Source organism: Ictalurus punctatus, chromosome 13, assembly GCF_001660625.3.
Source record: "Ictalurus punctatus breed USDA103 chromosome 13, Coco_2.0, whole genome shotgun sequence".
Taxonomy (NCBI): Eukaryota; Metazoa; Chordata; class Actinopteri; order Siluriformes; family Ictaluridae; genus Ictalurus; species Ictalurus punctatus.
Genome location: NC_030428.2, coordinates 997164 through 1007937, shown reverse-complemented (window position 1 = coordinate 1007937; position 10774 = coordinate 997164). Strand labels below are relative to the sequence as shown.

At 45.3% G+C, this 10774-nt stretch overlaps 1 protein-coding gene across 2 annotated transcripts; it reads right to left on the bottom strand.

The window, feature by feature from the left end:
- Positions 1 to 209: 209 nt before the first annotated feature.
- On the bottom strand, positions 210 to 10296 carry stat5b (signal transducer and activator of transcription 5b). 2 transcript variants are annotated; one of them, XM_017483359.3, is made up of 19 exons: positions 10140 to 10296; positions 8158 to 8291; positions 7575 to 7731; positions 6986 to 7075; positions 6616 to 6790; positions 6381 to 6511; positions 6139 to 6290; positions 5895 to 6050; positions 5602 to 5781; positions 5365 to 5452; positions 5104 to 5226; positions 4916 to 5008; positions 4632 to 4838; positions 4461 to 4555; positions 4212 to 4354; positions 3952 to 4107; positions 3732 to 3789; positions 3529 to 3630; positions 210 to 3362 (listed from the first exon to the last, which is right to left on the bottom strand). In XM_017483359.3, the coding sequence occupies exons 2-19, from the start codon at positions 8283 to 8285 to the stop codon at positions 3242 to 3244; spliced, it is 2355 nt and encodes a 784-aa protein (XP_017338848.1). In that variant the 5' UTR covers positions 8286 to 8291; positions 10140 to 10296; the 3' UTR covers positions 210 to 3241. The 2 variants fall into 2 exon arrangements, with proteins under 2 accessions (XP_017338848.1, XP_017338849.1); XM_017483360.3 differs by having other exon boundaries at positions 8158 to 8287; positions 10140 to 10295.
- Between the last annotated feature and the right edge of the window lie 478 nt (positions 10297 to 10774).

Sequence of the window (10774 nt, the reverse complement as noted above, 5' to 3'; positions counted from 1 at the left end):
GTGGGCCTTTATTCCACTTTTATTCCTGTAATTACTTTATTTAGGTCTCCTGCTGTTTGTTTCAGATTTTTATAACAAATCTCTGTCTGGTTGTGTTGTTTTATTGCTTCTTTTTGTTTCTTCCATTTCAGAATGACGTTTTTGGATGTTATTTTTCAACTGGAAATATATTACAAAAAAAAAAAAAAGAGTCCAGTAACACGAATGAGTGAAATATTTATCAAACTTTATTACCATCTGTTATCTCCCAAGTTACAACAAATACACACTTAACAACAAAAAGAAAAGAAAAGAAAAAAAGAGAAGAGCAGAGCAAAGCGCATCGGAGAGTGAATAAAAACGGATCCCGACGTCTACAATTTTAAAAAACGGAAAACACTAACAAATCGGCACACGGATCGGAGCCGTACGACATAACAGCACCGGTTTGGAACTGGAATACTGCAGCGGGTACACACAAACACACATACAAATCACAACAATGTCGTAAGAGATTATCTACATGGACACTAAGATGTTATGCTTAGACACGAGGCATGTGCCGATACTCAGTTATTCAGAACAATTAACCGAGTCACAGCTGACCGATTCAACAAGCCACAGCTGACCGATTCAGTGAGTCACAGCTGACCGATACAGTGAGTCACAGCTGACCGATTAAATGAGCCACAGCTGACCAATTCAATGAGTCACAGCTGACCAATTCAAAGTCACAGCTGACCGATTCAAAGAGTCACAGCTGACCGATTCAACGAGCCAGAGCTGACCGATTCAACAAGTCACAGCTAACCAATTCAGTGAGTCACAGCTGACCGATTCAACAAGACAAAGCTGACTGATTCAGTGACTTACAGATTGCTGATTCAATGAGCCAGAGCTAACTGATTCAATGAGCCACAGTTGATCTATTCAATGAAACAATCATAACCGATTCAGTGAGCCGCAGCCTAATGATTCAAAGAGCTTCTGCCTACTAATGGATGGCTTATTCAACAAGTCACTGGTGATTCGTTCAGTGAACCAAGGAGTCACTCAACTGATCAATGAATCACAGATAACCAATTCACTGAGCCATACTTCATCTATACAACATGTCATAGGCAACTGAATCCAGGATTCATAACCAACCGATTCAACAGCTGATCGAACCTCTAAACCAAAGCTGATAAAGTCATTGCTAACCAAAAACGCTGAATCAACACCCACCACTTCGACGTTACGTTGCAATATTCGGCAGGCTTAATACTATCATCGCAGATACACTTCACAGATTATCGCTGCTACCATTCCATTCATCTGAGCTACAAAGCTAGCGAGCGATTGTTGAGTAAACCGGTGTCACATACAAAGGGAGCCAAATCCTGAGTAATTCACACACACTTAAAAACGCTGACCAATAATAACAGCTACTGTTAAAGACATAGTCGATACATCATCGTAAACCGTGACACAAAAATGTCATATCGGCACATGCCTACCGCCGACACAGGTCTAGCGCCAAACATCAGGTAATTAAAAAAAGATCATAAAACAGCATTTTTTAAAAAATGTGGTTGTAACTTTTTCCTCATAGATATTTCTCAACGTTCATAAGTATATAATATTTTCTCTGGGATTGGTGGGTTTTCCTGAGATCCTAACCTGAAGTTAACAAAGCAAAGTGGAATAACATATGCCAAAGTACGGGGGGGGGGATGACGGTGTTTTAAAAGAAGAAAAGTGAATTAAATGACACAGGCGGATATAATCCATTTTAAATAGTACAAATGTAAAGGAAATGATGAGCGAGATTATGTCATGGTGTTTACTTTGGCAGTAAATGTGAATGAAGAAAGAAAAATTTATTTAAAATTCACCTCCATTAATAAAAAAAAAAAAAAAAAAGAAGAGCACATTATAGATAACATGAATGAATATTTACCTATATATTAAAAAAGAAAATAAATTGGACAAGATAGAGATTGTTATGGCCTTTATTAGGATGCTATCGTAAAGAATTAGCTAAAAAGGGCATGAGTGATTAATTCAAGGCTAATAATTAATAATAGAATTCGTAATAACAAATATTTTTTTTTTTACAAATTTCAAGTGTAAGTTGCTCCAGCTTGGTATGGCTTTTTTTTTTAAATGACGCTAAACATAAAATACATGAATCGACAATTAAGTAAAGGGTGTAATTTTGGACGTGGTTTGTCGGGTCTTTGAGGTATAGCTTCAAGAAAATTTCTTCCAGAAATGATGTTAATGGGGTAAAAGTTTAAAAATGTCAAAGAAAATATCTCTCTATATGGCAAGAAAAATGGGTTCAGGTCCTTTATGATCAGAGGTAGTGAGAATTCGGACGTCTCCATCCAAATATTTCGCTGGTTTAAGGAATCGTTCCGCTCTAAAACGTTCACTTCCTGTTTCGGGTTTGAAGTCGGCGCTGGATCAAGTGCTATTCCGTGTGCTGCTGAATAACGAGTCTGGAAGCCGTTTTGTTCAAATGCGAACATTACAACTAGGACTATTCCTGCGGTAATATACTGGTGATATACCAGTCTCCTATTAGATTCATCTCATTCCTTTGTTCTTCTACGATATTAGTGTTTTTTAAATTCTCTCTTACTTTTTCGAGAAACTAAAAAAAAAACCCTGCTATTTAATTTTTCTATCCCTGATCTTCTTTTTCAGCGGTCGACGGGCTTATCGGCGGTCGCGTAAGCGCTTCTACTTGAGGAAACTCTGGCGAAGGCGTGAAGCTACACGCAGGCGATTTCGAAAAGGTCTCGGAAGTGCACGCGTAACCCGACTCTGAAGACGAGGAACTTCCCAGGAGCAAAATCGTTGACCGTATTTGGGCGTCGGCTGAGGAATCGTAGAAAAATGACACGATCGCTTCAACGGGGGGGCGGGACACGATCAGTGCAATATTTCAGCGAAACGTCGAACAGCAGGTAGCTTTCTGAACCATTAGAAATGCGGGATTCGATCGGGTGGAACACGTTTAGCGTCAGCGTTAGCTTTAAGGGCTGGTTAATTCATCGCTCTCTACAAATATCTTCCTCGTAGATTGAGATTTCCTCTCTCCCGGTTTTTAATCCTGCTCAGGCGGCTAGCAAAACAGATAGCTGAGAAGCAGCGTCACGAAATAACATTGCAAAGTCGTTAGCAAGCTATCGAACATGTTCACATTTGTTTAAAAAAATGTTTGTTTTAAATGGAACGCGACCACCAGGGGTCACTCTGTGTAGTTCAAAGGTCACGACTGCTGTCCGCTCCACTGCGCCTCCGAAGGCTGGCTTAGGAACTCCTCCACCTGTCTGGCCATGTCCATCGTCTCATCTAGATCGAAATCTCCGCCTTCGTCCAGGATCGGATCACTGCCACACACACACACACACACACAAAACCTTGATACTAACACTGCGAAAGCTAGTCGTCCATGCCACTTCTCTCTTCTCCGCATTAGGAATCCATGCACTTTTGCAGACAGGAAGTAGAAACAGGACGTGTGGAATAATAAGTGATTGAAAGAGGTATATTCACATGGAAGGGTAGATAGGGAAACCGCCTGGCTGAGTGATGGTAGGGGAGGCGTCCATGAAGGTGGGGTTTCCAGGAGACTGCTCGGGATTGGACGAGGCGAACCTATAAGGGGGCGGAGAAAAAAAAAAGGTAACGTAACGTGATAATTCTCTCGCTAGCGTTAGTCTTAGGTTTAGCTAGCTGTAACAGATGAAAATACTCACTCGACTTTGACCACCTGTTTGATCTCTGGCTTGACATAGCCGTCTCCCACCGCTTTAGCTGCAGAAAACAACGACACACGTGAGTGACCTATCGTAAGTCGGGGTTCGTGAATTTTCACGGGCACGAGCAGCGATCGTAGAAAATACGACCACGATCGAGTTGTTTAAGCGTGAAGCTAGGCTACGATATTAAAAGCGGGAGTGTATGTCGTTGGCGTACAGTTGGGCGGCGTGCAGTAGCGCGAGAACACCTCGTCTTTCGGCTGGTTGGGGTAGAGGAACAGCAGGTGGTTCAGGTCGCTGATGCGGTCAGCCAGAGAGCGGATGGAGAAATCTTTCGTGGTGAAGGGCATCAGGTTCCACACCATCCTCTCTCCTAGAACACACACACACACACACACACACACACACACAAATGTTCAAAAAACCGAATGCTGCAACCAGACACGGATGACGGATGACGGACATGGAGAGACAGACCTGCTTTGTTGGGGTTCTCCGCCACCCAGGCGATGGTGATCCCTCCGATCTCCGAGTCGCTGAAGCGCAGCAGGAACGTGCCGTTCGGTTTGGACAGCAGCATGTCCTGAGCCTGCTGTTTGTTCAGGAAACCCAGGATCGCCCTGGAAACCACACACACACACCCACACACACACACACACACACACACGTCTAACCCTGCTGCGTAACCCTCGCGACTGCGCTAACGGAACGTTCCGGCAGCGTTACCCATCGTTCCAGTGAGCCTTCAGGTGTTTCTTCATCAGCTCGACGACTCCATCGAACCACTGCCAGAAGGTGAAGTTCCTTCCCGGTAAGCTCTCCTACACGACACACAAGCAGACCCATCAGCGCTCGAGTTCGTTCTGGAATGCGTTAAACACAGGACGGTGTCCCTACCCGGTTGAACTGGGACCAGGTCATGGTCATGCTGCGGTAGTCCTCGGGGTTGTTGCTCGAGCTGCTGAAGGCTTTCTGAGCGAGGAACACCAGGTTCTCCTCGGACAAGCCGCGCTCGCTCTGCACCTCCGATTTGTATTTGACGTTCAGGGCCTCGCACAGCTGCGGCCACGAGACCTTATCGGGCACCACGAAGGGGACGCGACCCTGCAGGAGGCCCACGCGTGTCAATAACACCATCAAAGACATCCGGGTCCACCGCTATAACGACAACAATACATTACCGGCTCCGAGAAGGCGTTGTCCCACAGCACGGTCGCCGTGGCGTTGTTGTCTTGACTCCCGTGCACGATGACCACGACGGGCAGTGATAGCGTCTGCGGTAATGAAAGAGACGCGCGGTTAACACGCAGTGCTCACGCGTTATCTTTACCTGACCTGACGGCGTGGACGAGCGAGAGCGAGACGTGACCTTGACGTGGAACATGAGCTCATTTCCTCCCACGCTGAACTGAGACTCGAACAGGACGGTGAACTTCTCCTCCGTCACCGACTCGGCGCCGCGTCTGTCCGAGCGCTTGATGCGCTTCAGCGACTGGAACGGCAGACGGACAAAGTTACTCGTATTCAGAGCAGGGTTGCGGGTGTCTAATTCGCTAGCTCTAAAGCCTGCGCTTTTCAGTAAACTCCGCCCCTCGCTCGCAATAGCGCTTAACAAACGTCTTGTTCTCACCATGTTCCTGAAGTGTGCGCTCAGCGTGCCTGTGGTTTGGTGATACTCCATCACGCAGTTGTTGTTCAGGATTTCTCCACTACTGTCACTGAAACACACACACACACACACACACACACCCTTAGACCTTCATTGCATGACTCAGAACCGCCGCTGCTTCAGGTCGTAATGACCAAATAAGGAAGTGGTGTATAATTAATATATATATATTTTTAAACCAGTGTGTGTAGGACTCACTTCCTGGTGCTCTCGTTCTTCAGCAGAGCTTTGGCCTGCTGCTCGTTGATGATGGTGGCTTTCACCTGCGGGGGGTTCATGTGCACGTTGAGCTTTCCCCCGACCAGCAGGCGTACCGTCGTGGCGAACTTGGTCTGCGTCTTTAACACCTGCGGAGGCTGTTTCTCGATGATGAACGTGCTGCGGACGCAAAGACACGAAAAACAAAATGACATTGTGTCGAATCGGCCGTTAACGTTAAACGGCGAAGGATCAAAGACGGCAGAGCGCGTTTGACGCGGAGGTGAACCCACCTGGTGACGAGCGCCGAGATGATGTCGGTGATGGTCGCGTTAAGTTCCTTGAGCAGTTCCTCTGTAGGGCCGGGGATGGGGAGCTGTTGCGTTAAGTGATCGACACGCCGAAGCTGCTGTCTGTTCTGCCAGACCATATCAGCCAACTTCTCACACCTGAACACCGGCGACCAGCAAACACACGGTTAGTACTACAGTTAGTGTGTTTACAGTAGTGTGTGTGTGTGTGTGTGTGTGTGTTTACCAGGACTGCAGGATGTCCAGACTTCCTTCTGGAGGTCCACCATTTCCAGCTAGTTGTTGTCGTCTCTTCCACTGGATCAGTTCGTCGTCCACGATCACCGTCTGCTGTTTCCTCAACAACGCCATCGTCCTTTGGTGCTTCTCTGCTAGGTCCTACACACACACACACACATTTTTTTTCCAGGTATTTCTTTATGATAGACGAACTGGCAACACGTTCTCTTTCTCAGGTGTGTGTGTTACCTGTCGGTGTTTCTGCAGCGTGTTAGCCTCTCGGGTTATCCAGGCCTCTAACGTAGCTTTCCTGCTCTGCAGACTCGTCTCTCTCTGCACGCGCTCGGCCGGCGTCAAACTCGCTAAACTACTCAACTGAGCTGGGATAAAGAGAGCCAGGAAAAAGAATAAAAGTCATTATCATAAAACTAATAAGAATTTCTGAGTTTAAAGGGTGTGTGTGTGTGTGTGTGTGTGTGTGTACCCTGGATCCTCAGGCTCTCCTGGTACTGGATGATGAAGTACTCCTGACTGTGCTGGAGTTTGCGGAGGTCGTTCTCCGTCTCCTGCGTCATGGCACGCAGCTCCTCGAACATCTGGTTGATCTGCTGGTATTTCTGAGGCGTGGTGTCCGTAGCCCCGCCCCCTGTAGAGCTCACCTGCCAATCAAAAACGTTCGGCCGATTGTTCGTCGTCAATAAAACCGAGCCAGTTTGGGTTAGACTGTCATGAAGTTAAGCAAGAACTTAACGTGAACACATACAGTTCACATGTAAATCACGCTGTAGCTCTGGTGTGTGTGTGTGTGTGTGTGTGAGGGGGAGAGAGAGAGAGAGAGAGAGAGAGAGACTCACGTTAGAAGCCTCCTGTACGAGTCTCTGCTCCGTGTAGAGGATGTGTTTGATACATCGCACCAGCTCCATCGGACACGGCTCATACGTGCTCTAAACAAAACAAAAAAGACAGACAGACAGCACATGTTAAAGAGTTAGACAGACAGACAGACAGACAGACAGCGCATGTTAAAGAGTTAGACAGACAGACAGACAGACAGACAGCACATGTTAAAGAGTTAGACAGACAGACAGACAGACAGGCATATAAAGAGCAGATTAAAAAGACAGATAGACTGAGAAAGCAAATAAAAAGAGAGGCAGATGGAGACCAACAGATGGACGGAAAGACAAGGAGACTGATATGCAGACAGACAGGTGTGTGAGTGTGTGTGAGAGTGTGTGTGTGTGTGTGTGTGATGAAGCGAATGGGAAGCAGTGAGTGTGTAAAATAAATGTTAAAAGTTTTTGATGTGAAGTTGTGTGTTGCATGAGTGTGTATGACTGGCTGTCGTTTTTGATGACATCATCGTGTGCGTGTGTGTGCGTGTGTGTGTGTACGTGTGTGTGCGTGTGTGTGCGTGCGTGTACATGTGTGTGTGCGCGTTACCTTCAGCTGCGTGGAGTAATGTCCCAGTTTGATCTTGAGCAGGAAGCCATCCTCCCCCATCTGATGCTCCGCCTTCTTCTGCAGCTCTTGGATCAGATTGTCCAATAGACGCTTCGCCTTAAACTCCTCCTGCTGCTTCTCTATGTCTATGGCATCCCTGTACACACATACAGTCAGTAGCATTGATTCCCTATAGTTTTTAGGAATTAAAACATGTCTGATTCAATACGTGTGCATGCGTGCGCGTGCAAGCGAGTGTGTGCGAGTGTTTGAGTGTGTGCGTGCCTGTGTGTATTTGAAAGTGTGTGTTTGAATGTGTGTGTTTGAGTGTGTGTGCGTGCGTGCGCAGGTATGTGTGTGCGTGTTTTATACGCATGTGTGTGTGTGTGTGTGTGTGTGTGCGCGTTTGTGAGTGCATGCATGCCTGTGTGTATTTGAAAGTGTGTTTGAGTGTTTGTGTGTTTGAGTGTGTTTGAGTGTGTTTGAGTGTGTGCGCGTGTGAGTTTGAGCGTGCATGCATGTGTGTGCGTGCGTGCATGTGTATATTTGAGTGTGTGTGTGTGTGCACGCATGTGTGACTCACCAAGGCTGTGTCTCAATCCACTGGGCGAGGTAGTGGCGCACTTCTATAGGGAAGTGCTGACCATAGAGCGCCTGCATCTGATGTAGAGCATCGCCCTGTAACTGCTGAGCCTGGATCCATAACGCCATCTCTGCCTGACAGAGGGGGGGCAGGGGGGAGAGATGGAGGGAGAGAAAGCGAGAGAGGGAGAGAGAGAGAGATGGATGGAGAGAGAGCAATGGAGAGAGAGAGAGAGAGAGGGAGAGAGAGAGAGAGAGGGAGAGAGATAGAGAGAGAGGGAAAGAGAGATGGATGGAGAGAGAGAGAGAGAGAGAGAGAGAGGGAGAGATGGAGAGAGATAGAGAGAAATAGAGAGAGATCAGTCTGATTGCTCTGATTATGGAATAATCATTACAGAACACTAGGTAGTGCACTAGATAGAGTATGTTATAGAGACAGAACACTAGGTAGTGCACTAGATAGAGTATGTTATAGAGACAGAACACGAGGTAGTGCACTAGATAGAGTATGTTATAGAGACAGAACACGAGGTAGTGCACTAGATAGAGTATGTTATAGAGACAGAACACTAGGTAGTGCACTAGACAGAGTATGTTATAGAGACAGAACACTAGGTAGTGCACTAGATAGAGTATGTTATAGAGACAGAACACTAGGTAGTGCACTAGATAGAGTATGTTATAGTGACAGAACACTAGGTAGTGCACTAGATAGAGTATGTTATAGAGACAGAACACTAGGTAGTGCACTAGATAGAGTATGTTATAGAGACAGAACACTAGGTAGTGCACTAGATAGAGTATGTTATAGAGACAGAACACTAGGTAGTGCACTAGATAGAGTATGTTATAGAGACAGAACACTAGGTAGTGCACTAGATAGAGTATGTTATAGAGACAGAACACGAGGTAGTGCACTAGATAGAGTATGTTATAGAGACAGAACACTAGGTAGTGCACTAGATAGAGTATGTTATAGAGACAGAACACTAGGTAGTGCACTAGATAGAGTATGTTATAGAGACAGAACACTAGGTAGTGCACTAGATAGAGTATGTTATAGAGACAGAACACGAGGTAGTGCACTAGATAGAGTATGTTATAGAGACAGAACACTAGGTAGTGCACTAGATAGAGTATGTTATAGTGACAGAACACTAGGTAGTGCACTAGATAGAGTATGTTATAGAGACAGAACACTAGGTAGTGCACTAGATAGAGTATGTTATAGAGACAGAACACTAGGTAGTGCACTAGATAGAGTATGTTATAGAGACAGAACACTAGGTAGTGCACTAGATAGAGTATGTTATAGAGACAGAACACTAGGTAGTGCACTAGATAGAGTATGTTATAGAGACAGAACACGAGGTAGTGCACTAGATAGAGTATGTTATAGAGACAGAACACGAGGTAGTGCACTAGATAGAGTATGTTATAGAGACAGAACACTAGGTAGTGCACTAGATAGAGTATGTTATAGAGACAGAACACGAGGTAGTGCACTAGATGTTTTCTACACCATGTCTGTAAAAGTAATAAACTGTAATTAGTGTGCGCGCGCTAGGCCGGTGAACTTTACCGGAAGTGACGCAAACCTATTACCAAACAACTAGTGTTAGCTAATGCAGTTTAGCAAGAGTCGAAGTACTTTTAGCAGCTAGTTGCATTAGCTTAGCATATCTTAGCTTAACTTAGGAGACATTTTGGAGAGAATGAAACTTTATGAACTGTTAAACACTTAATTCACAGCGGAACATTCCTGTAATGTCATTTTACCGTAAATAAACATAACTATTTGCTGAAGGAGATGTTTAACGCAGGCTGGAGAGGCGTTACCTGGCTATGCTAAGCTAAGCTAACCAGACAGGGGAATGCTATGCTGTGCAGTACTATCTAAAAGCAAGCCAGACTGTTTCTCCTTCTATAAATCAGAGCCAGTAAAAGAGGACAAAACGAAGGAGTTCGTGCTCGAAACCTCACCGATTAGCCGCGTCTCGATTCCAGTCAACACGCCGTCAGTCCATCAATAAACATCAAGCTGTCATTCAGGCCAAAATGTGCCATGGAAGCAGGAGTTAAAAGCTTAGCAAGTTTCCGGAATGGCCCTGTTTGTGTGGGCGGAATGTAGCGCTGTACCGCTGCAATACCGCCGTTTGCCTGCAGATGCCGCCAAATCCTCACAAATCACACCACGCAATAACGCTGTGTACAATATATTTTAAAATAAAATACTATATGACCAGTATCGATGGCACATCGTCCATGATGTCTAATAGTTTGTGCAGCATCTTTCTCTGACACCATCTTCAAGGAGTTTCCATGAAAACTGCAGCCATTCCAATCTATATAAATAACTGGCAATTAATTTATTTATCCTTTATTTAACCAGGAAGAGCCAATTGAGATATCACAATGTCCTCTTCCAGGGAGACCTGATGTAAATAAAACGTAACACTGCAGTTAATACTGTTAAATATCATATTACAGAGGAAAATTTAAGACCAGAATTTAAGCTTATAGATAAAAGCAACATTTTAAAATTTGTAGATCCACCCTTTCTCCCCCCTCCCCATTAATAAAGGAAAAGTTGGCAAATCGCTGTGGTCTAAGAGGAA